Source organism: Oryzias latipes, chromosome 2 (genome assembly GCF_053564925.1).
Source record: "Oryzias latipes strain Hd-rR chromosome 2, Olatipes_Hd-rR_3.1".
In the NCBI taxonomy this organism is placed as follows: Eukaryota; Metazoa; Chordata; class Actinopteri; order Beloniformes; family Adrianichthyidae; genus Oryzias; species Oryzias latipes.
Window position 1 is genome coordinate 5,733,958 of NC_136238.1, and position 26,377 is coordinate 5,760,334.

Sequence of the window (26,377 nt, forward strand, 5' to 3'; positions counted from 1 at the left end):
TAGACCCATCTTTGGAGGTAGTTTCGGTTCGTTTCCAGTCGGACTGACCCTTCATTTCAGTCGGAGATTCCTCCGTCTGAATGCAATCCGTCCTCTGAGCGAAACAAACAAACAGAAACGGTCACTGTAGCCCGTAAAGAGAGCCACGGATAAATCTAAAGCAACAATGAGAAACAGCAACTCACTGAAATGTGGTTAGATGAATGCAGGCTCACTAAAACAACTATTAAAGTGACACACTAGGCTTCTGACCGTTTTTCCCGACAATCTAAAGGTCATAAACACTTAGCAGTGTACCTTCTTAACCGTCGTCTCCTCAGTAACCACCTTGCAGCGCGACTCCACCGGACCAAAGTAACAAGGTTTGTACCTGACGTTGATACAGACGTTCAAAATCGATCAACGAAATATAAAGTTTGAATAAGAAAACTATCCCGACAAGGACTGCAAAGTGCAGGACTTCCATAATTTCTGTCTGTTGGTGCTTTGCCCCGCCCTCATAATTCCAATGACTGACAAGATCTTTAGTCACGTGGTTGTGTTTACAAGTTTGGGTTAGAAACAGGAAAGTCTGCTTGACGACAGTCTGAATACAGACCAAACGCAGGTTTCAGGACTGGATCTGGACGAAATGATTTTTCCAACCGAACACACCCAAGACTTGTACCTCAGTCCACACACGGCGCGTTCAGTCCTGCTTTCATAAGTCATGATCACAGTGTTTGTCCCCAAATTCCAAACTGCCATGAACACCAGCTCCCTCTGTTACCCCGGTCTTCTCGCCATCTTCTAGTGGGGCGTTCAGTTTGACAACATCTCTCCATCCTTTGAGCAGGAGACACTTTGAATGACATACGAGTTAGGGCCACACCCCCAAGAATGTCTCAAACCTTCTGGATCCCACCCCTTTCACCTACAGACTCCACCCACAGCTTCCAAATGAGCCATATAACTCCACCAGCGATCTTTTCTTTTGTTTACCTTTAGAGATTGCTGCTGTAACCGTGTATTTCCTGACTCTGTACAGTCTTTTATGTTGATCCATAAACTTTTTATCGAGAGGACATTACAAATTCTATTCTCACTTTAAAAACATTTTAAAAAAGCATAAACGTCCAAATATGGCCTCCGGCCCAAACCAATAACAGCTGCATCTCTGTGATAAATTTGTCCTGGAAAAAAAAAGAAAAATCATTTATTGCTTCCTATTTCAATCGCTGCTCTGCTCATAAAAAAAAATTCAATTTATATTTTCATAAACCTGCTGGCTATTTCCTCACAGATCACTTTGATATTCTGCTCATGAAAATATATAGACGTGAGCTCTCTAGTCATTGAGCTCCTTTTGACAAGCACTTGTTCTTCAAAATGCACATTTAGATGAAGATGATCAGAGGAAGGGAGGAGCTCTGCCTCTGACGCCAGTAGTAAGTCAGTTTTACTACCCCAGGGGGCAAAAAGCGGGAAAACATGCCTGTTTTTACTGTAGGTTGGATGAGATTTGCTTAAAAGCTTATATCGAGTTCCCCCGCGTATGCAGATGACCCACAGCGGTTCTTCATCTTTAATGTCCCTGTGTGGAGCGGTTATTGCAAAGGACCCGTCTTTAGGCGTGTCCCTTCTTGGTGTTCACTTATGGAATGAGGTCATTTGGAAAATGGAGCTACTGATGCAAAAAAAAAACAAAAAAACAATACAGACCCACAGTCTGCAGCTGCTAATATGGAGTTGTAGCACAACGACACTATTTTAGTTTACCCTGTTAAAGAAACACAACAAGTTATTTTAAATCCATTCATGTCAATGGAGAAAACAGAATACCATTTAGTTTAGTTTCTGCTGGAAGACATTAATTCTTCCCAAGAACTAAAACAAATGATGTTGAAGGTAACCAATGGTCATGCAGCCCCGTCAGCTATAATTATAAAAATATGTTAAATCACCTTTTTATTTTAAGGTTTTTAACTAGGCTAGGAACATAAAGCATGTATGCAGTATAATTCTGCACTCCTAAAGTTAATAAAGTCCCCAAACTCATCAGCAAAGCAGGGGTGTTCGCTTTCAGCCAATGGAATGGCCCCTTATAATGCACGTTTGCATGAAATACAGTTGTGAATCAGAGCGTGTGTATTTGTGTAACAGGTTGTGTTCCTTTTTGTGATTATCGAGTCTTAGTTAACTCCATAGGTGTGTTATTGAGCTCTCCTGAATGTTGGATGTAAATAAACGGCTGTTTTTGTTGATCCTCCGTTGTGTTGCATACAATCCTTCCTTCCCTACGTTTAGTGTTATTGCCGTCCCAGCCCACTCCAAGCTGCGAATCACAACAACAACACAATTCCCAGATTTATCTAAATAAAGACAAACCCAACATAATGGTTTTTAAAGAACAAACCAAAAATAAATGACCTGTGTTCGGCACACATAACAGTGTTATGGTTTTAATCAATACTAAAATGAAGCCTGATAATCAAAGGAGTTTCCAGTTCCTACCCAAATGATTTCTTGTTTGTGTTTTTCTGCAGTCGTCATCAAAGGCTGTTTGTGGAGCAAATATTTTTAGGTTTATTCAGAAACGCTCTGCGAGTTTTGGGTCGATAATCTGTCTGGGTGTTTCTTCTTGAAAGACCACCTGAGTCTTTTTGGCAGCAGGAATGGTTTTTTTTTTTTCTTCCGTCTATTATTGTGCTAAAATGTCAGCCTTCAGCCGTGTGCACGCTGGAAGATTTACACTCATTAATCCAGCATTTCCTGCACGCTTCCTTCCTTCCTTCTGTCCTCCATGCTCATGCCATTCCTAAAGAGCATCCTCACAGCAGGACGCTCCCATTACCATGTTGGACTGTCAGAATTTTCTTAATGAGCTGATGCCTAATGCTTTGTGTCTCATAAAGATCGGAAATCCAATTTCTATCTTTGATGGCTGCTTTGGTTTTTAGTTTTCTCTTCAAGTCGATTCGATCAGTTGAGTTTATTTCATTTCAAACGCGTATTAGAGTCCTCGATCAGTCAGCAGCTGATCTGTAACTGTTTCCCCGACTCCAACTAAGGAAGCCTTGAGGACCATTAATGGAAAACTCTGCAACGTCTAAATGACTGATGACTGTCGCTTTACCAGATCGATGAAGCCATTAATGCTTCGTATTTCACCGTCAGAAGAGGGGCTACGCTGACAATCGGCTTAACGGTTACCTGTCTGACCCCGGCGCTTTATTTTCCCCGTCTGACGGAGCGGGAAGGCCGAAGATCAGAACTTACTCTTCAGTTTGGACTAGAAAACCTCAAGGCCTTATTTTCTTCTTAAAATGAGTTTTCCTAGAATAGTCCAGCAATAAAGTGTACGGTTAAAGGATGTTGAGGCTGCAACGCATCAGCTGGTTGGATTAACACCAGTGTTCTTTGAGATACTGTAGCTTTCCCACCGCTGACGCTATTAGCGGTTTCTGATATGCAGCACTTCACAGTAGTAAAGTGCTTATGCAATTAACATAAACCGACTGATTCTGAGGCGGAGAAAACAACCTTATCTTTAGTAAAACACGCCTGCGTCTCATCCACTGCACCCTAATGTGTTGTAAAAGTGTTCTCTATGACCTGCCGCCGTCTACCACCTTGGTTTTTGGTGTGGGTCACCTGTGTGCCCCGGACAGGTTTGACCCTTCTTCACCTGTATCCACCTGTAAGGACGGCTGGGACTAAAGCTAACGCGGTCACATTGCCCCAAAATAAAAGCTACTATTCAGTTTACTGTTACCCAGTCTTTTAACTTTTATATGCCGACTCTGCTGTTCATCACAATAATTCATCAGTCATGTTTCTTTTAGGAAATAAGCTCTCGCTGAACTGACATGTAAAATGTTGGGTCTTAGCAAAGCTGAGAGCTTTGGCTAAACGATTTTTATCCCTTCTTCTATTTATTTTAGGAACAAAAATGTCCCTGAAAGAAAATCTAAGATTGGAGGTTTCTAAGTGGAACATTTACCACTAAATCCTTTCTTATACCTTAGTTTAATTCTTAATGTGTAGTAACAACGATCATCAAGTGTGATAAAAACCCCTTTACTAAACGATTTCATTAAAAAAAACATTAAAGTTTATGTAATTGGCTCATAGAAGAGACCTGGAAGGTTGAATTAATTCCAGATGTAATCTTTTGTCACACAAATGTTTCTTCACCATTTCTCATTTAGACTCAGAATGTTTCGGATAATCCCTTATTAATAATGTTCGCTGCAAATGGTGCCGCCGTTGAAAAATGAGACGTTTTCCATTTAGCAGTCCGCGTGATGAAGGGTACCTGGGGCGCAGCTGCCACAGATAAGGTGGTGATGAAGAGCCGCTGAAGACAACCTTCAGTTACTGCATAAACATTCATCTCCATACAGCTTCTGATGCTAACTGCAGGTCTCCATGTCTGAGCATCAAACAAAGCTCCTTTTTCAAAAATTCCACACAAGATTCGGATGTTTGCTGATCTTGATCAGTATTGATTATTGAGAGGATCCAGCACGCAGAAACGTAAATTCACTTATTCAGAAAAAGAAAATTCTGAAAAGATTTGTCTTGAAACAGTGGATTTTATAAAAATTATTTGCAAACTTTAAATAACTTAAATGTTTTAGCAAAACCTTGAATCAAAAATGAAACTATTTTTCTTGTTTTTTCCTTTTAATTTGTAATTTTTGTTTGATGCTACGTTCAGAACGGCCTCTGCAACGTCTGTTCAAGAGGCCACTTCCAACAAAAGTCTATACTGTCTGCGTTCAAAAGTCATGGACACGGCTTTTGACGACCGTTTTTGATGTCCTTCATCCTGTTCTGTTCTGAACCCAGATTAAGTGTTAAGTTTGGGGTTTTTTGACTCATAAACTTGGAAACAAACATCAATGCACAATTGCCTTGTTAAATAAAAACAATATTGAGATAAATAGACTTTATTCTAGCTCATTTAGAGACAATCTCTTGATCTTTTTAGTGTTTCTGGTTTTACTTTCACAGCCTTTGTCATCAATTTGTTTCTAACAGTAGAATTCCTCTTTTCTCCTCCCAGACTCTGATGTCTCTTCAGAAAACTCCCTGTTAGGTGGATAACTAGAACTTAACTTCCTGCAATGAGCTTGAAGTTGAAACCTTCATCGATGGATTGAAAGCTGCGATGTCTTTAGTGTCAGTTTTGCTTCCAAATCTGCCATCAGGCAAAACTTTTTGCATTTGTACTTGTTGTTTTTTCTGTTCTGAGGACGTTTAACCGTTCACCTGATGGTTGCAACAAAAGCAAACTCTTTTAGCATTTGAGACTCAGGGAATTTCCACACATGACTTTCGTATTTTCATGTATTTTATTTAAAGAAGAGATAAAAAAATGTTGTCCTAAACAAACGTTGGGTTGAGTGTAACCTCTCTGCTTTGGTATGGATGTTTACTGACGGTGGTCAGTACACCCTTGGTACAGAAGTCCCCCTTTCTGCCTCCTGTCACGAGCAGTGTGTGTTATTGAAAAAGTAATCCATGATTCATGTTGCATGCTCTGTAGCCTTGACATGCACCGGGTGTCAGGGCTAGCTTGGAGCATCTTATCAGCGGGGACGGGGGCCTCGGCACAGCACTTATCTGCTTTTAGTGCTCGCTCTGCGTCCAAAGCAAATCAGCATCCTGGAGAGGCACCTTCCCTGACAAAATCTGTTTTTATTCAGAACAAAAAGAGGGAGCAGTTTTGCCCCTAAAGGCTCCAGCCGAGGCCTTTTCCACGTGTCCGGGCTTCAAATGCGCACCGACGGCCTTTCATTTTCCACCTGTTGCTCACGATCTGTCTGCTCTGTGGCCTGCAGTCCAGCCGCACATCACCCAGCTGAAGAACGTGACGGCGGTGGAGGGCAGCGCCGCCATGATCTCCTGCGTGGCTGAGGGCGAGCCTCTGCCGGATATTTCCTGGAGACGGGCCAGCGACGGGCAGAGCTTCATGGATGGAGTCAAGGTACAAACTGCCAGCTTGTCCATCTGTTTCCGCGTCGGCGTGTGCCGTGTCCTGTTTGTCAAAAAGCAGAAAGTCAGTTTGTCTAAAGCTTTTTTTTTTTTTCTTGGATGAAATCTGACTCAAAGGGGTTCCTGGGAAAAAAAATAGTTTTGAATGACTGTCACATCTCAAACTGACTCCCAAAACGATCGACTTTATCTAAGCAGCAAAATACGATAAGGTTAGCATAGCTACCATAATTAACATCTTTAGCTGTGAGTTCCTCTGAGATAGGCGATGAAGCTAGCACTTTTAGCAACATTAGCATTGGAAGCTGATTTGCTGTGGCGACCCCTGATGCGAAATGCCGAAAAGGTGAACGACGGCCATTGTTACGGCATAGTAACCATCTTAAGCAATGGGCTTTTCTGAGACGTCAATGATGTGGAACCTGATGCTAGCGTCTCTGTGTGCACAGAGCATTAGCATAGTTGACATAATTAGCATTGTTTTACTGAGACAGTTGATGACATTGAACGCAATGCTAGCACTTTTATTCGCTGTAGCGTAGCTCGCATAATTAACATTTTTAGCAATGTTTTTTTTTTAAGTTGATATTATACGCATTGACGTGCCGCGGGGCAGGAAGCCACTCTGATGATAGACAGAATTTATGCTCATTTTATTTGAACATGCATGTGCAGTGACGTAGGAATCAGAGGATGTTCGATTGGCCGTACTGTATGTCAATCAAGTCCCGTACTTTTCTGTAAGGATTTTGATTTGCTGACGGATTTTTTATATCTATACACATAAATATATATGTATACATTTTGGGGTTATTTATCTTTGCTAGCCTGCGATCTTCCCTCATGTCCTTGAAGATCGACTGGTCGATTGCGATCGATGTAATGAGCACCCCCGCTCTAGACTTTCCTACTTTCTCCGCCCCCTTTTAGGGTCATTTCCCCTTGTCCACTCACTGGTGGCTCCGCCCACTTTTTTCTACTGTGACATGACATTGCATAAACTTTATTCATATAAACAACCTTTCCTTTTGCGTGCAATTTATTTTTATTTTTTTAAACTAATGTAGACTAATTATCATCTATTTATGTACTTGTATATTTTTTCACTACCTTTAGTGAATATTTAAAAATGAATTATATATACAATCTTAATTTTTTTTGCTTTTTATTTATCATTTTTGTTCTTTAGAATCTTTTTTTTATTATTAAATAGTGAAGCAGAAATCTAAATTTCTAGAAATATTTGATTCAGGTTTTTTTTTTAAAAGTAATCAATATTTGAAGTAACAAAAAATCAGAAGTGATTTTCATTTTCATAATCAAACCTATAAAAAAAAAGTTTAAATACACTAACAAGACGGACTTCCATCTAATAAAAGTGCCTTTTAATATGTCCTATTGTTAAAAATACCTTTGTGCTAAAACTAAGAAAATATATTTTTGTACTTTTTTTGTTTTTTTCTGTGAATATCGTAGTTATGTCTAAATGCTGCTATTTTAAAAGAACGCAATATTTTCGATGTACTTTTAAGCTATCAATATTTTTGTAGTGCAAATATTTTTGGTTTTAAAACAAATCTCCAAGAGAGTTAATAGATCACATCAGAGTAAGAGTGAAAAGGTTGTGTTTTGTCTCTTTGTGTAGAATTGACATAATTATGTATGTTTCCAGAGTGTGTATTTTTTTTTTTGTTTCCATGATGAAGCAGGAGGAACCTTGAAGTTCCAGGTGGAGATTTTTCCCCATCCTCAGCTGCAGAAGCTAAAGAAAAGAGTTTATGGTTTTGCTTTCGTCAATTTTCTTGTTTGAACCGTTTAACAACTCAAAAATATGACGCTGGCTGCTGTTTACCAGAAAAATCAACTGTTTCCATAAATATGCTATTGTTGTCAGATCACATAAGCACAACGTCACTAAAGGAGATCTAAGGCAGCTAAAGGTGGAAAACAAAGATGGCAGTCGTTCTTCTGCCCAGATAAAGGTCATCGCAGAGATAAATGAGTGTGTGCGTCGACTCGAGTCGCTCGCTTTGATAAATCGCAGCTGGAAATAGGAGTAAGTGCGTCTCTTCCCTCACCAAATGCAATTATGGAAATGCAAACCAACACACCTCGCCTTTTGCAGAGACAAACGCGACTTGTGTGGCGTGATGGATAGCAACAGTCATGTGGTTTTAAGCCGTTTAGGGTTCTTCTCTCAATTTGCCCTCCAACCTGCGTATCCGGTCTGCACGCACTCATCCACCGCTAAGACGTCCCCCGGTACCACGCCCCAACCCCCCCAGAGGTGAACAAGGAGGCGGAAGGTTGGAGGGTTAGAACCCCAGTCTGGGATTTTTAGTTTGGTTAATGTTTGCAGTTCTAACATTAAAGCCTGAATGCTGTAGTCACTGTGTAGATTTCTCTTATGATTGGTGGGTAAACATCCAACCTTTCATCCATCCATTCTTCCACCCATAAAACCTTCCACCTATCCATCCATCCATCCATCTGTCCTAATCATCAATGTATCCGTCCATCCATCCTTCCATCCATCCGTCCATCTGTGTATTATCTAATCATCCATTGAACCATCCAACATCAATCTTTCCATCCTTTAGTCCATCAATACATTAATCCATCTAATCGTCCATCCACCTAATTATCCATTCATCCTTCCATCCATTTGTCCATCTAATTATCAATGTATCCCTCCTTCATCCATCTATTATCTAATCATCTATTGAACTGTTCAACATCCATCTTTCCATCCTTCAATCCATAAATCCTTTCATCCATCCATCCATCTATCTAACCGTCAAGCCATCCAACTATCTACCAATCTAATTATTTATTTAACCATCCATCCATCCATGTTTTCATCCATCTTTCCCATTTTTTTACATTATATTTTTTCTGTAGCTCAAGTTATTCAGGTTATAAACTGACCAATACGATCCCCTGATAAAAGTAGGTGGAGCCTGCTGCCCCCATGTTCAACGTTCAAAATGTTTGACAGATTTTGCTTTCAAGTGGTAGGGGTGTGGCCTTCCAACAAGCTCACTCCTGATATAAACGATGACTCAAACTGACCAGACCACCCACTGCTTACTGCCGATATCTGGCTCCAACATGGCAGCATCTGCCCCATAAAGAAATGTCCACTGAATCATCTTCATTTGGTTGAAGCTGGAAGGAAACCATTTCCTATGGATGACTTCACACTCACTCAGTCCAGTTCTCTGATACAGTCTATGACTGAAATCATGATGGGAGCAGTCCTGCTTTGATCAATGTTTGAAGCTCTTGGACATCAGAGGAGCAGCTTTCTCCAGGCTGAGAACAATCAGCTACCATCTGCAAAAGAAAAAACAATCTGGCTTTTCACCACCTTTGATTTGCAGTCATAAATATTTATGTTTTCTCATCCAGGAGTTTGACTTGTTCGGTCTGCAAAAAAGTCCCAAAAAGACTCCTCAAAAGCTGACCTTGTGTCTTCCCAGCATGCTCGGTGTTTCCCCAAACAACCTGACCTCACCGGGAAGCAAAGGAGCCCAGCCTGCTGCAGCAGCACAAAGAGGCGGGGCCTTAATACGCTGCTTCACCTCGTTAGCTGATAACCCCGTGACAGTAAGATGAAAGATTAGCCATTTTCAGGAGTAGAATGCGTGGGCAGTCTACAAGCAACAAGAATAAAGTGTCTGTTTGAGTAGTGCGAGCTCCACAGCCCAGGTGTAGACACACATAATGAGGGTTAGCCGACTTTGGAGGAGGGGGGGGGGTGCTGTAGAGGGAGCTGATTTATGGGGCAAATCTTTGCAGAAAGTATTCAAGGCGTGCACACAGAGACGCCGTTTGAGCGGAGAGGCCAGCAGTTCAGAGCGCGAGTGAGGACTAACGCAGTGCATTAAAAACAAAGCAGCGCTTCAGTCGTTTGTTTATCACACCTCCATAACAGACGAGCAGCTCCCGCCAAACGCCGATGAATATTTAACGTTTACTATGAAAAACTGCACTTTAGAGGACGCGTTTCCAGAGAGAAAAGGATCGGCTCAGGTGTGTCGGCAAAGTTACAGCAATTCCAGAGAACTGAGATGAAAGGAAATGTTTTAGGACAAACTATTGAAATCTAGTGATCAATAAGCACCTGTACAGTGAGTCATTTATGCACTGGCATCAGTCTGAAGCAGATAAGTGGGATAAACATGAACACCAAGGTGTATCTGGATTCACTTTAACTTAATTAACATCCTGCAGTCGTTAAGTAATCTGACATCAACTGTTGAAGTGGATCTTATCATCCGTGTGGCGGTCCAGAAGACACACACGTGTGGGAAGAGCAACCCCGTCCGTGATGGAAAGGGTTTTTGGTTTCACACTAACCTCTGACTGTGAGTAGATCACTGAAGCGTCTCTAACGCCTTCAGACTGCCGTGTGACCGTCAACCTTCTTGGTATTGCCGGAGCATCCAGACGGCGTGGTAATAAGCCGCTTCATGGGGTCACAGGGGTCATCGGATGGGGGGGTGGCAGCAGTATCATATCCGCTCACCGGGATGCAGCTGAGATGTTGTTTTCTAATTACCAGAGCTTGTCGATTACAGAAGGATAGGCCGGCCTGCGGTAATTGACCCGCTGTTTCAGAGTGAGACATCTGTCTTCATGCAGACGGAATGACTTTGTCGTTTATGAACTCTTTATTATATTAACTGTGACAGCTCGGGATGCGTGACAGATGCTCCCAAGGAAGTTCCAAACAGATGAAGGGGCTGGCTGCTAGAAGGAAGTGAAACGGTTTGAAGACCTTTCCTCTTGAAAATTCTCTTTTCTTTTCAGGTTCTCAGGGTTTGAGGTTTCAGCCACAAACCAAAATCTCTACAAGTTGGGAGCTCGGTTCCAAAGACAGGACTGTTGTTTGTGTTTCAGAACCGAGACGGGCGCTTTGAGGTTCGAGGTCGTCACGGTAAATCGGTGCTGACCATCAGCGGCGTGCGGCTCACGGACTTGGGTCGGTTTGACTGCGAGGCGCAGAGCAGGATAGGAGGTCATCAGAAGAGCATGTTTCTGGACATTGAATGTAAGTATCGAGGTCTTCCATCTACTGAAAAAGCCTAAAATGACATTAACGTTGGGAGGTGGGTCATCTAGACCCACTAGACAGTGCTCTGAACCTTTTTTCTTCAATGATTTGTGATCTTCACTGGTGTCCATGGATTACATGAAATCTTTCCACCTTTATCCACCTTTGTCATGGTAGGGAGAACACGTCAATGGAAGGGGGGGGGGGGGTCATCTAAGATAGCACAAGGGTTAAGGTGGAGCCTCAAATGTACTGCGAGACACACCTGCCCCTCCCCTCTATGAACCTCCACGGACCCGACCACCCAAAGACCCTCAGAGCTCGTCCCGGTCAACCCTAAAGCTCTACAGGGACAAACATTTAACCTAAAAAAAACGTTTGTCCTGCTGGGGCTCACATCTGTGCTGCAGTCTTTTCTGGCTGTAGCTGCATTTACTCCCATGTTTTGCTCTTACAGTAAGTGTTCCGTTTCTCATCAGTGTGGTCTCCTGTAGTTCATCGTCACCACGATGGAACTACACAGCAGATAAAGTCAAATGGATTAGTTCTACCTTCTCTGAATGAAACATTGAGACTCTGTAATTCATCCAAACCTGGATCCAGGCTTACTTCTGACCCCTCTGTAGCTTTTCTGGGAATATTTTTAAAAAGATTCTTCAGTCTTAAGTTCTGGCTCCAAACCTGGCTTCCTTCCAGGCTGTGATGCCAAACACCACATGAAGCTGGAGTCAAAGGACCGGCAACTCCTTTTTAATCCTAAACTCTTTTTGGGACAATTGTCCTGGAATCCTATACAAACACATTTTTCACTCCTGTTCTGCATTTTATTTCCAGATCTTTCTATAAGAAGCATGAGAAATCGTAACCGTTTTATGGCCAAAAGCAAAAACAGTCCACAGATGTTGTGACAGTTCAAAAGTTCACAGTCCAGGGAGCTTCATGCTCTCTGTTCCTGCAGAACATTAGATTATTATAAACAAATCATCTTCCTTTAGCGCCCCGACACCCACTCCACCACACACGGACTCCTGAAGGGTCAATTAGAGAGTGGAGATCATGCATCGCCTTTGGTGACAGCGCCGCTGCTTCCCGCCGAGCGCGGCCATCCCTCAGCGCCACTGGTCGGGGCTTATTTGGAAGGGGCGCCTCTTCCTTTGCTTAATGAGCTCTGAAGCAAAAATCTTCATTCTGGCCGTGGAATGATGAGGTTCATTAGCAGACGGCCGCCGCCACCTCAGTGTCCGCCTTTAAAAAAGCGGGTGGAACAAAGATGAGAGGCCAGGCGAAGCACGGCAGAGCATTTGTCCCTTTCCGCCTCTAATGTTGATTCTAAACTTGGTGGAGCCCAGGTTGACAGCGCGCTCTTCGTCTGGGCCAAACTAATGAACTCATTTAGTAAGTCACTGCGGGCTGCATGGACGATGGCACGTCTGGGCTGTGACAGAGAGCCGGCCATCAATCTCTTTAATGGAATCCTGCAAGAGAGCATAAAACAACCATAATGCTTCTGAGGCTGAGCCCGGCGGACCGGACCGCAGAGCATCTGAGCGGCGGATCGCTTCATTATTGTCCTTCCTGTTTACCGCAGCAAAGAGACTTCTGACGCCTTCGTCTGAACGCAACATTTAATTAAGTTCCCCTGTTTCCCATTGCAGACGCAACCAACTGTTCTGCCTTTATCCAGAAATTCTTCGGAGTGTTTTGTTTGATGTCTCAAACACATTTTTTGTACCAGTTTTGGTCAAATTCATAAATAAAAAACATGTTTTTGTTTTGAACAGATGTTCCCAAATTCCTGACCAACCAGAGCATTTTTTACTCCTGGGAGGGAAATCCGGTGAACATCAGCTGCGACGTGATGTCCAACCCGCCTGCCACCATGCTGTGGAGGAGGGAACGCTTCACCATCTCTGAGGTCACCCCCAACATGCAGATTCACAGAGCGGAGGGCCGCTCGGTGCTGGAGGTGAGCAGCTGGCCGTCTGCTGTCCACATGCTTTTGTTTGGCGTGGCCAAAGAGAAGAAGTCTTCTCCAATCCGTGTTTTCACGACGCAATTGTTAGCCACGTCTCTGTTCCGCTAAGGTTCCATTTTTAGGAACCTTGTAATTCAAGGCCGTGTCGCACAGCCGCTTATGTTACACAGATGAACATTGCTCATACAAAAAGTGAGAAAGGTTCTGGTCCTTATATTGTATCACAAATGAGCCGCGTTAAAACCACGGACTAAGTACGAATAAACCACGCACAGAACACCTAAATGCGCTGATTTCTTTTCAATTCATTAGTGATTAGTGGGTCAATTACGTAATTTAAACCTGATATGTGCGCCGTTATACATCGGTGGTTCGAGCATTAAAAGTCTGTTTGACAAACGTGGAACGGTCGTGGAAAGACATAAATTTGCATCTCGCATAAATGATGCACAATTGTGTAAAATATACGTAATAACGGCGCTTAAACTGCCTAATTCTCAACCGACCAAATATCTTGAACAGCTGAAAACCAAAACTCACACTGAAACCCCAGACAGACATCTGCGCACATCGACAAACGCAAGAAACGTGAACAAATGACATATAGATCACACATGGATCACGGTAGACCGACATTTCATCAGTGGAAAATGTACATAGTGGCGATGTGACACGGCCTTTAGTTTACTTTTAAACTTATCTACAACATAAACTGACCAAATAAAAACAAAGAAAACTAGAATTCTTCACTTTAAAGCTGATTTATTGTTAGCCTGGGATTCCACATCAGATCTGTTGACTATTAAAAATGCTAAAAGTAAAAATTCAAGTTTTTTTAATTGACATTATTAGAAAAAAAAGTCACCTTGATCGGGTGTGAAAATGGACAAACACAACTTCAGACGAAACACAGAACTTTGAATAGACAGAGTTTATCACAAGCGTCCTTAACTGCAGTAACTTCACACGTATAGACGTAAGTCTGTTTGTCCGATTGTTGCTTACGTCTGATTTCCAATGCTCTGTCTGCGGTGCGTCTTTGTTGCGTTGACACAAAAAGTAGATCGTTCAATAGTTGATCAATCGGAATGTTGACATCCCCTCGGTCATAGCTGTGTCTGACGTCCGTCCCTCTGCAACCCAAGGCAAGCGGGAGACGGGTTATGGTTTTGAAATGTAAACTTTCATTGTACTTTCAAAATAAAACTTTATAACATCTTTGTTTTATAAAAATCTGTTAAATTTTGTCTTAAATTAAGGGTGATGCGCCTACACAGTAACGCAGGTTAACACTGCGATAACAACACAAAAGCGTCCTTTATGACACAAGCGTGCATTGAGCCTGATTGACCACGTTTTGGATGTTGATGACACGGGGATAGCAGGACAAACCACTCCTCTGGAAGGCAGGGGGGGGGACGGACGGACCGGAGATGCAATGGAGACTACATAGACAAGTTGACGGTCGGGAGCCCGACTCTCCACGTTACGTAAGGGAGGCGCATCACAGACGGACCAGTGTAAATCAGCCACTATGGGGGGATATGGGGTGTTTTGGGGTGCCAAATGGACAAACCAGTCGGGGAACGCCGGTGACCTGCACAAAACATCAACGTCGTACAGGCAGCATTTGCAACAAGGCGCCAGTACTTGCACCTCACTAATGACTAGAGTGTAGCGTAAGGACACCGTATGACAGCACTACTTATGTCATAAATGCGTGTAACTTCCATCATTATTACGAATACTTCAAGATACATTTACCACACGCACAACAATGGTACGTTCCATTTATATGACGTCCCTTAAGGTGGCCATATGAGTCTCAAGGTGACTGGAAGACAGCAGCCGTTCTTCTCTACGACCCTCCATAGGTCAACCCCCCCCCATACGGGCACGTGGGACTACGCCAGGTTTTTAATGGTGGACGTGCATGGTTCTGCAGCTGAAATTATTTTCTGTTTCGGTCAAACTCAAATCTTCGTCTCACCTCAATCACGGTCTGGATTAGGTTGAGTTCTGTTCCTGGTAGAGCAAAACCAGGATGGTTCTTGAAGAGAAAAAGATTTTTTAGCGTTTCTTTCCTGGTATTTTTCTCAGGTGACTCCCATGTCCGACAGAGACTTTGGCCGCTACAACTGCACAGCCCGGAACAACATCGGAGTTCGATACCAAGAGTTCATTCTGGCCCAGGCAGGTGAGTCCACAACAGTTCAAAACCCCACTGATGACTTCCACTCTAATGTCCAGGAAAAAGTGCTTCTTCTCTCCTCACAGCGACCCCGAGCATTCAGAGACTGTAACCCTCTACTTCGGTCCTAATGGTAATAGCCTTATTAGCAATTCACAGGAATATAAATTCTACTCCAATTCCCATCTCCTGTTCAGAATGGCCTAATCTCAAATAGTGCTGGCTGATTTACCATACCCCTCACTATTTACTGAAGTGCCCCCTAATTTACTGAAGCCCAGTCTGCTACACAATAGCGCAGTCCAATTAACTTTAGTGCAGATGGAATTGCTCTGGCGAGTAGAGGAGTAGTTTGCGAAAAAGCTGACCGAACATGAAGTCTTACAGAAAACAATCTGGCTTTTGAAGTAACCGTGAATGAAGCCGATCGTGTCAAGAACTTACAGAGAACTTCGGGTTCTTCTGCTTTCCTTTAGATGGAATGTAGATTCTCGAGGGCTGCTAAAGTCATGGTGGCAGTTTATGGGTTCACGGTCCAAAGAGTTTAAAAGAAAGTGTTTAGCATTTCAGTTTCAGTTTGTTTTAAGCAGGTAAGTCCATTAAGAACCTGCTGTCATTTATGACGTCAACCTCTGAAGTATGTTTCTGTTCCGTGAGTTTCCCAGCAACCTTAAAATCTCTCACTTTTTTTCCTCATGTTAACATTAAAAGAAGGAATAAAGGCTGTTATGAAAAAATGTTTTTGCATTTATCAACTGACTGGCTCTAAATACCAGTACAGGAGGCAGTTAAAGTGGGTTTTGCATTAACTCCATTAAAACTGTAGTGGTAATTTGTTTTTGTTCAAGCCTCAGACAGAACAGTTTGTATTTCCTGCAGCGGTTGAGCTCCAAAATCGGCGTTCTTCTTACTTGCTTTAAGAAACATAATTATATGTATGTATTTTTTATTTTGGGTACTAGTCCCTAGATTTAATACTTGCTTTATATTTATTGAGAAGGTATTTTTTATGCTTTCCTTTGTGAATTGATAATGCATTTTACTGAAATTATTGTCAGTCCTGTGGTTTTGAGGTTTCAATTCGATATTTTATTACTCTTAACTGTGAGGGTCAGGTCTGGGGGAAACTCTTAATACTCTGGTTTTTAATTATTTATTATGTATTTGTTTCATGTACTTTTAATATTCTCACTCTATGTATGTGATGTGTGAATGATGGAAGTAGCTCTGTGGCCCAGAACAAATGTCCTCTCTGAGGACGGCAAAGTTTACCTTACCTTACTTATAACTTACTGTCTGCTGTCATTGCTGAAGTTGTTGGGATAATCCTTCCTGTATTCCGGCGTAGAAGGTGGAACCAGGACAGGAAGTGGAATAGAGACATTTATCCCATCACCAGTTCAAAGTGGAAAGCTGTAAAGGCCGAAGGGTTTAAGGAGAATAAAGGTGAAATCGAGGCAGAGAACTGGCTTGTTTCTAATGGTTTCTTTTATTTAAATAGGAAATTTGAAGTTTGTTTTGCTTTTTTAACTCTTTAGCAGCCTGTACTGTTTTACGTTTATCAAAGGTTTTTAGATGATTTTGTTTCAAACCCACATTTTCTAAAGATTATTGACATTATAGCTTATTCCACATAAACATGATTTATTGTTCCCCCAGGTGGCACTTTGGTTGACAGTAGAAGTACAACTGTTTTGTATTTAAACATTTTCTCCCACAGCCCGAAGCCCAGCGAAAGATGAATTCACACACTAGAATTGGTAAAGTTTACATCCGTCTCTGTGCCGAATCACAGAAAATGTCTTTTGGCCGTCAGTGGATGGAACCTCATCGGTAATCAGAACGGGGACGAAAGTCATGACTTTTCTGTTGATGCGAAGTGGCCGTTTACTGCTTATTGCTTAAGGGCTGAAATGGTTTAATGGTAACATCTGATGGTTTAGTCCATACTCATCATTTGAACTTTTTCTGTACTACCGTAGAGGAAAAGTTGACATTTTATGAATGAAATGAAAACAATATGCTCTTGAACTGTCTACAGTGTGTGTGTTTCTTTACCCATAGATGTCCCTTCAAATCCATACTCAGTGCGTCTGTCGGCCGTCTCACAGCGCTTGGCGACGGTCACGTTCTTGAAGCCAGACTCTCACGGTGGAGTGCCTATCAGTTACTACCTGGTCCAGTATAAAGAAGTGGGTTCTCAGGACTGGAGGGACGTGAAGTCACACAGTGTTCAGAGTAAGTGTGAAGTTGATTAGCCTTTTTTTTACTAGGTCTTACAAATCTACATTAGAAGAAGTTACACAGACCTCATTGAAACAGCAGAGTGTCATCAGCAAAAATGCACACACCCGGTACTTAACCCACTGGTTGGAGCCAAATCCCATTGTTTGCACTGATAATTTCAGCAGATTTTCGAACAAAGAAAAGCAGCTTTGATCTGACATGCAACACGTTATCGCAGTAAAGTGTTGCATGTCCGTGTAACACTTTAAAGATGCAAGGCAATTTTTTCAGCTTTTAGAGCCCGTTGAAACTGCGTTATTTGCGCAAACGGGCAAAGAGTTATGGTAATTCGAAAGAAGGGGATAAGGACAACAAGCTCCCCATCGTTTAAGTACGCCAAACTAGCGTTTAGTGATTTGTATCGGCGCATTTAATTGTTTTTTGAATCGTCAGTCTGACGGCGTGTTGCTGTTATTTTAGGTTGGTCACGATTCCTGTCAACAAAAGTCTCTGGAGGTCCCAAAAAAGTGGTTAAAAAAGTCGATTTAGATAAAACACCTAAATCCTTCCAAAGATTTCATCAGTCGGCATACGATAAAGACTGTTGGCTCAACAACAAAAAGCCCATTTTTGTGTACATTGTCACACTTTTTGCCTTTATGCCTTCTGTCTAGACCACAGAGAAAGTTTTTCCCCATCAGAATAGCATTCCCCGTGGCATTTACCCAATCATATCTATGTGTTGACCCTCGCACACACCCGCCCTGACTCCAATCAAGCATGTAGCACACACCTAATTGCATGATCTGCCGTGCGATCCTTCAAAGCTTTGGCCCCCAGGTGCTGTTGGGTCCCAGCGTAACCAATGCTCCTTACGGGGGAGAGTGCCAGGACCGGTCTGAGCCGAAGGAGCGCGCTCCTCCTCCTCCTCCAATGCTTTACGACTCCAAATTGATTTCTGAGCCTGTTGGAAAGTACAGCGCGGGCTGAAGGATGGATGGTGGAAAATGAAAGCCAAAGGACGAATGGTCGGCTGATAAGCAGCTCCAACAAACCTGAAGGGCTTATCGCTAATATCCCTCATTTCAGAGTCAATTACAGTATGGAGGTGCAGTGAGGTGAATACCAAACAGGAGGCGGTGCTTTCAAAGTAAAACACAGCAACACACAAAGGCTAGAAAAGAACAAAGCAGCAAAGTACAGATCATTCGGATGAAGGGATTCTCTTTGGTAGAATTAGGACTTATGGAGAGAAAATTGTGTGGCGCTCAGAGCACTAAGTGGCAGCGCATATAACCATCAGAGCCACTTAGATGCCCCTCAGCAGAACCTCCTCCCACCACAAACTCTCCATTGTAATGAGATGCATGGAGTCGTTTTGTGCGAACGCTTTCGGCCAAATTGAAAAGTCTGCTTGTTGACAGAAACGGACCCGGCACGCGACTGCAAATGACCGAATCTGTTCTCCGTTCTTAAACCGCAGGACTGCCAAACCACCTTATCACCATTCAAGGGTTTAATCTGCGCAGACTGACAAAAACAACAACTTTCACTCGGGTTTATTACTCTGTTGACTTTTTGGAGGAATGGAGGAGGCTCTGGTTTCTGTACTTTTCTAATTAGGATCCTGGAATGGGGGCTGTTTAATAAGGACATCCAGTTTGTGTCAGTAAGGGAAGTCATTTACGGTTTTTGTGGAAAAAAAGAACAATTTCAGTAACGACTGTGGAGGAAGTCAGAACTAAAGTGGGATTCATGTTCTTTAAACATTGTTCAGTATCATCTTAACGGAGCTGAGTTTGTACAACATATTCTCTTTTCATTATTATTGGATAAAGGGGGCGTGGCTTCCCCTAACTTTAGCTACCAGATTGTCTTCACCTTTCCTCTTTGGGATGGCCGAATGACCTAAGGCTTGAAGGCCAGTTTCATGCCACAGTGTGAAATTTGACGCTTTTTACTTTTAACCACCATATGGGAAAAGACCAATACCTTTGTTTAAGCAAATTTGATATAGACACCACCAGCTTAGGTCTACAACCACGACCAAAGATTGTTAACCTTTCACCTCAGGAACAGGCTGCCATCGTAAATGTAAAAATCAAAAATAGAAAAAAGTTGGTTCTATCATTTGTAGATGTGGCGTTTCTCCGTGCCTCTCACACTCTTTGACAGAAGATTGCCCTCTGACCAGGGTATTGGGGCAGAGGGTGGGTTTATTTTAATGAATGTTTTAAAGCTTAACTCCTTCTACAATTTTTCAGCTATTTTAATCATTCAATGATTTTAATCACTATTCAAATGTTCAGCTCTTTCAGCTTTTTTCAGCTGTGACTTTTGTTCCTTCAAATCCTTGAACTTTTCCAGATATTCCAGGATTTCCAGGATTTTTGCCTCCATTGAAATAAATGGGGAATTCTTGGTGCAGAAGGTCACTGGTTCCATATGGCTCTGGCATTTTTCCACAAAAATATCTCTTGTGATTGTGCCGTTTTCACGTTATTTATCATCATTTCTTTATTTTATTTTTACTCTTTGCCAATTATAACCCCATTCAACCCATATTTTCCTCTGGAAATGCAGCTCCTTCTAGTTTTCTTTTATTGTTTTTAATCTTCATTTTGGCGCCTCTACAAAGGTTTGTTTCTCGTTCGGGTTTTCATTTGAAATGTTTTTTTCAAAATAAATGCTAAAGAAGCCTCAACAGGAAACAACACATTAGGACAGAATAGAAATGGAAGTAAAAAGTGGGTATTTTGGGAGTTTTTCTATCGCATTTTAAGCAGCTTTTTCTCGTTTCCACATTTTGGACCAAAACATCGACTGATTAAATGTTGATCATGAAAATTGGTGTCATTTTTCTCATTTATCCTAATTTTTTAATGAACACACTCCTGACTGCTTTCTGGTAGCGGTCTCTAACAGAGTCTGTGCTTCATTAAGTCCTTTCAACCCTAATGAGGCTGATTTTTATGAATGTTGGGTTTGCGTGCCTCCTGTAATCATCTTTATTGTTAGTTCTCCTTTTGTTCCGACACAAAAACACGACTAAAAGAAACGCCAAAGAGCTTTCCAGCTGTGACTGTGGTTGTGCTGCTGTGCCGTGCTTAACCGGAACTACGTTTCATGCATTAAATGCTGATCAGAGAAACAGCTTCTTGCTGTTCTTCTTGTAGTCTCCCTGCAAGACGTTGTTGTTTGTGTTCTAGCGGTCCAGGAGCAGCGCCTGTGTGTGTTCTGGTGTCCTTAACCTCTGTTCCTCTGCAGCCACGGTGGTGCTCACGGGACTGGAGCCCAACACCACCTATGAGGTCCGGGTGGCCGCCGTCAACGGGAAGGGTCAGGGCGAGTTCAGCCACACCGAGAGCTTCCAGACTTTAGCCATCCGTAAGCTTTCTGCCTGTTATCTTTGAAAAGTTCATCCTTCAATAGAGAAGTCCTGAGGGGGAAGTATTAGCCGGAAAAACGAGGGTGCATATCCCAGTCACACATCAAAGTGTCCATGAGCAACAAAAAACAGAACCTCTATTTGGATTTCTAGTGCTGTACTACTAAAAAAACAAATATTGGGATCAGTTTTTATCAAGTGTCCAATAAAAAATGTCATTTATTGTAAACTAAGACAGAAACCAAGTTAAAGCAACTAAAAAAAGATGCAACAGAAAAATATCTGATTAAATTTAAACTCTGAATTTATGGAAAAGTTGCAAAAGTTTCTCCAAAATCTATTAAAAGTCTCAGCATCTGAGCAAAATGAGTCATATTTGCCGTCCTGTGCAACCCCGGCACTTCTCCTCTGAGCGTGATTAAACCTTTTCCCCTTTCAGTGATATGAATTTAGATTACTTCTGCTGAGAATAGATTCTGTCAAACTGCGTAAAACTGTTGCATTAATAATCGCGTAACGCTGGGCCTTCGTGATGAGCATCTTACTTGCTCCTGCAATCTGACTCTGCAGGAAAGCCAGGCAAGGCCATGAAGGAAGTGTTCTGACTGAAAGTTTTCCTGCTGTGCAGCCGAGAACACGGTGTTGGAAAGACAACCCAATTAGATCACATTGTGAATAATAGAGGCCGAAATTAAACATGGATTAAAAGCAGGTTGATTTGAGTCATCTTCAAGCTCCGTCCTCCTTTCGTTCTTTGCATCTTTTGCCTATTTGCTCACAGAAAACAAAGATAGAATCACAGAATCTCTATTAACCCTCCCTCATTTCTGTCCTCAGGAGAACCGAGTCCACCGGCGGTCCACGGCCAGAAAGGGATTGGGAAGACATACCGGCTGGGTCTGGTCAAGCAGGATGATGGCGGGATGCCCATCCTGGAATATATAGTCAAGTACAAAACGGTGAGTGCTGATGAGGCCCAGCTGTCTATACGGGTGGATGCGAGCTGCTTGAAAAAGGCTCAAACTTGTACGGGACATGAAGGAGGCATGTTTGTTGTTTCTCACTTAAAGACACTTTGATAAGAATGACGGTACCGCCATTTAGCCGCAGCTTCAGCTCTGTTTTTGGAAAAACTGTCTCCACCTTTCTTGGAGGCTTAATCATACGTCATCAGTCTGACCAATCAGAAGTGGTTAAAGTCTTCACTTCCTTGTTCTGATTCTGCTCATAAAGTCTGTCAGTTCTAACAAAAATACCAGCTAAAGCTCGTCTTTAGCGGTGTAGCTTTCAACAAAATCAGTGTCAGACTGTGGAACAAGTGAACAAAACAATGAAGCTCAGAGAAGAGGGTCTGTCTGACATCACTACATCTCCCATGATGCATTGGGTTAAAGTGACAGCGTCTCAACGTACAATGAGTCTTCCCTGTTAAACTGTTAAACGTCTTGAAACCACAACGAACACACAAGAAGAAGAAGAAGTAATAACAAGATTTAAGAAAGAGGATTAAGGTGAAGTGGCCAACAGACACAATTAAACTAAATTGAAACCATTTAATCATCTAAAAAGAAATAAAACATTTTTGTTAAAGTTTTCAAAGATTTCATCTTTGATTAAGACAAGATAATAACTAAAAACTTCAACATTTTCACTTTTTGTGTAGCAACAGAAAATAGAAATATAATGTTAATCTTTTTATGGAAAATGTATCAAACATATTTTGATCATATAATTGTTCAAACATTACAGTTGCCTTTGCACCAACATTGAAATAAATATTTAAAAATAAATCACTATTTAGAAAGAATATATTTGATTTTTGTGAGGTTACATCCAATTTCATGTTAATAAACTGGAGGGAAAAACAACTACCAGGGTAAAATGTCAAATAATGTAGTTGAAAATTATTACTGAAAACTAACTTAACTTTTATTACAACTTTTAGAAAAAACAGCTGCAACTTCCAGCTTTTTCTGCCACAATTACCATAAAAATGCAGGTGAGATCATGGAGGGACTGAACATCAATACAGACTATAGAGTTTCCACTTTTTTCATTGGTCTGCAGCGGGATTTGTCAAGAATAAAGTGTGCCTTGGCTCAGAAAAGGTTGAAAAACACTGGAATAAAGCATTGACAGTGGAGAGGAGATTTGTATACTAAGAATCTAAGAAATCTTGATCTGGTTTGATTTGGTTTGATTTCGATTAATTTGTTTTAGTTTGATTTGGATTGGTTTGGTTTGGTTTCACTTAGTTTAACTTGATTTGGTTTGGTTTGATTTATTTTGTTTAGGTTTGACTGGGTTGGGTTTGAGTTGGTTTGGTTCGATTTGGTTTGATTTGATTTGATTTTCCAATAGAAATAAAGTAGTTACATATAACAAACAAACATAAAACAATAAAGTGCTCAAAAGAGGAGTGGAATTAATTATATATATATAATTAGTTACATAATAATTTGCATTAACACAAAAGAATAAAGGAAAAAAACGACTAAGCTGTAACAAAAAGTATCTAGGTACCAAGAAAACTTCCAGTTCGTGATTGTCTGTACCTTTTCCAATTAGGCTTTTCAATTTTTTTGATCTATACAAAGATTTCCTTTTTTTTTAAACATATTTGTTATTGTTTAACATTTTTTACTTTCCCCCTTTTGTTTGTCTTCTTGGTGAAACAACTTCAGGGGCAGAATCTTTAACAAAGCGCTACTTTAATGTGTGTTTTCTAAATATAGTACTTGATTCATTGTCATATGAAGTCAAAATTCTTTCCAAAAATCCAGATTCCTCCCAAATCCTGTCATCCCTCCCAGTGTCTTTGATGCAGAGTTCTGGAAATCTCTTCACCTTCTTCTGACGTCAAACAAACTTTGAGCAGCGCATCCGTCTGAAACCACGTTGGCCGTGGAAGTGCTGCAAACACTGATGAATATTTACTAGACCGTGGGGCTGTTTGAGGAAAGTTCTCAATTTTTAAAGAAGAGACTGTGCTTCTGTGGCTGTTTTCAAAGCCTGGCGTCTTAATGAGGGACCGCTGGGCCCGGAGCCGAGTCCTGTTGGGATTCTGGACTTGTTTGAACATGAAGGAGCTGTCGAACATGCTGCTGAACATCACATTTTCATCAGTAAACATCTGCTGAGGACACAAAAAAAGAGGAATCCACTCTAGAAAAGGAGATTTTCCTTTGTTTAAAACCTCATACTACTTGAAATGTCTCTGTGGCCTTTCATAAATCCTAATTATTTCATAGTTTTACTGAAAGTGAACCGGAGGCCTGCAGGGATTGTAATGAAAGCCCTTCTTGATGCTTTCACCTGCCACAGCCCTTTTTAGCAGCTGGAGTCGCTTGTGTTATTATTCAGGTAGGTGCTCGTACAGCTGACAGCGGCGTTTACCTCAAGGAGACGCATTTGCATTTATGATGAGTCTCTTCTGACATTGAGCCGATGACAAAACAAACACAATGCTCCTGTTTTAACCATTTCCTCCGACAGAATGCACTTCACAGAAGCATTCAACTCTTCCCAGTCTGACTCCTCACATTTCATGAGTCAGTGTGTTAGTTTTTCCAAAAAGTGAGCACAGAAACCAACATTCACTTATCATTTTCATCAGAAGATCAAGAGAAATGAAAGCGTAGAGCTATGTAGAGAGGTGTTTTACGTAGTTTATACACAAGTATTATGTGAAATCTTAAGCAAGGCAGGTCAGGTCACCAGTCTGTCGCACGACCACAATCACTCACATCTATGGACAATTGAGAGCAACCCATGAACCTATGAAGCATGTTTTTGGACGTGGGTGAGTCGCCCATCCCATAATAATTTCAAAAACTTCCTTTGGATATCCCTGACACGTGTGTTTTGGTTTGGATTTTGAAATGCAATTTTCAGCCCTAAAATAGATTTTCGCCCGACGTTGTGGCGGGAGGTGAAGTTGTTGCTCAGAGGCACAGAAAGAACGTGGAAACCATCTGGTCCTTCAGTCCTCAGAAACTCAGAAACAGGATTGTTCGGGCTTCTAGCAGAGCAGGAGTTTGTGCACAGGTGTCGCGTGATAAAAAATGCAGACATGTAGAACATCACGTCCTAGAACATCACGTCCTAGAACATCACGTCCTAGAACCCCTCCTGGCAGCGTAGTTCTGACTGTCTCCCTGTCCCCTTCAGGACAAAGAGGAGCAGTGGATGACCAAGCTGGTTCCCGGCGCCAACGACTTCGCCATGCTGCAGTCGCTGCAGTGGAACACCAGATATGAAGTGGAAATCACAGCGCGCAACGTCAAGGGCCTGTCGGAGCCCACCTTCTACCAGTTCTTCATGCCGCAGAAGCCGGACGTTACAGGTAAAAACGTGATAGAGGAAAACACGCGTGACCTGTTGGAGTCAGCTGCTCAACACAAAAATGAATCCAACTTAATGGGATGTATTTATTCCACAATAGTAGTAGATAGTGATAGTATACACTAGTCTGGCTGTTATTTGATGACTCATAAAAGAGACCAGTAGGTTGTGAAGAATGCATTTCTATACTACAGTTTTTTGTTCACATTTAGAGAAAGTACCTTTTTTTCTCCTGAAATCAAACATCTTCTGTTCTCATGAAATTCTGCCCTAAAGCTTTTCTGGAGACGTTTGGAAACCTTGGTTTCCAAATCTGTTTGGGCAGAAAAATATTAGAGAAAAGAGCATTAAGTCAAGGTCAAAGTGCATCCAGAACAAGCCTTTTTTTTTATGAAATATTTACATCTAAAAAGATTGGAATTGAAGTGACTCTCTGAAGTGAGTTCCTTCGTGTTTTATTAAAGCTTTTGGAATTAATGAAACAGTTACAAGCTTAGAGCACCAGTTCTTCTCTTTGCCTTTCGGATTTTAAAAGTTACATGAAGTACAACAAATGGGAATAATGAGCCGAGCTGCACATCACAGTGTCATCTGCATAAAAGCAGACATTTAAGGACAGTTTTCGAGTCACATTTATTCCTTATTATTTAATCTAGCCACAGGGGTTGCAAGCCAGTTGCCTCTGTGCCGGTCCCAAGCCCGGATAAATAGAGAGGGTTGCGTCAGGAAGGGCATCCGGCGTAAAAATTGCCAAAATAACCATGCGAATCATCCACAACACTTTAGAAGATTTATTCCTTATTATTTAGACTACTATCGAAAAGGAGCATTTATAATTATTTTGAAATAGAAACTTGGTTTACTATTTCTAAAGATTCCTGCACTTTTCTTGCTTTTAGGACTTTACACTTGGTTTTCGAGGTTTAACCTTCAGAGTCCTTTGTGTGACTGGAAGAGGTGCAGATGGACTCTTAAATAAAGGGCATCACCTAAAACGCCTTAAGCACCAAAGACGTGGTCTGGGATGGTGTAGAGCTGGATCTCCTGGATCTCATTAGATCTAAAGTTGTTGCTGTTTATTTAAATCTCAACTTATCCAACAGCTTTTACAGGGATTGTACAAATGATTACAGTACTTACTTCAAATGCTGTTTTTACCACCTTTTTACAAATATTTAACACAAAACACGGATCTTCTTATTAAATGAAAGT

General features: G+C 41.6%; 1 protein-coding gene across 13 annotated transcripts in view; it reads left to right on the plus strand.

Moving 5' to 3' along the window:
* The window catches only part of ncam2a (neural cell adhesion molecule 2a), a 321,431-nt gene that overhangs the window by 269,575 nt on the left and 25,479 nt on the right, over window positions 1-26,377 (plus strand). For all 13 annotated transcript variants that reach the window (XM_078931074.1, XM_078931083.1, XM_078931079.1 and 10 more), the window contains 8 exons: window positions 5,829-5,974; window positions 10,888-11,038; window positions 12,823-13,007; window positions 15,117-15,213; window positions 17,272-17,445; window positions 20,701-20,820; window positions 21,659-21,780; window positions 24,992-25,166. In XM_078931074.1, the coding sequence (XP_078787200.1) occupies window positions 5,829-5,974; window positions 10,888-11,038; window positions 12,823-13,007; window positions 15,117-15,213; window positions 17,272-17,445; window positions 20,701-20,820; window positions 21,659-21,780; window positions 24,992-25,166 (1,170 nt within the window). The remainder of the gene's footprint in view (window positions 1-5,828; window positions 5,975-10,887; window positions 11,039-12,822; window positions 13,008-15,116; window positions 15,214-17,271; window positions 17,446-20,700; window positions 20,821-21,658; window positions 21,781-24,991; window positions 25,167-26,377) is intronic.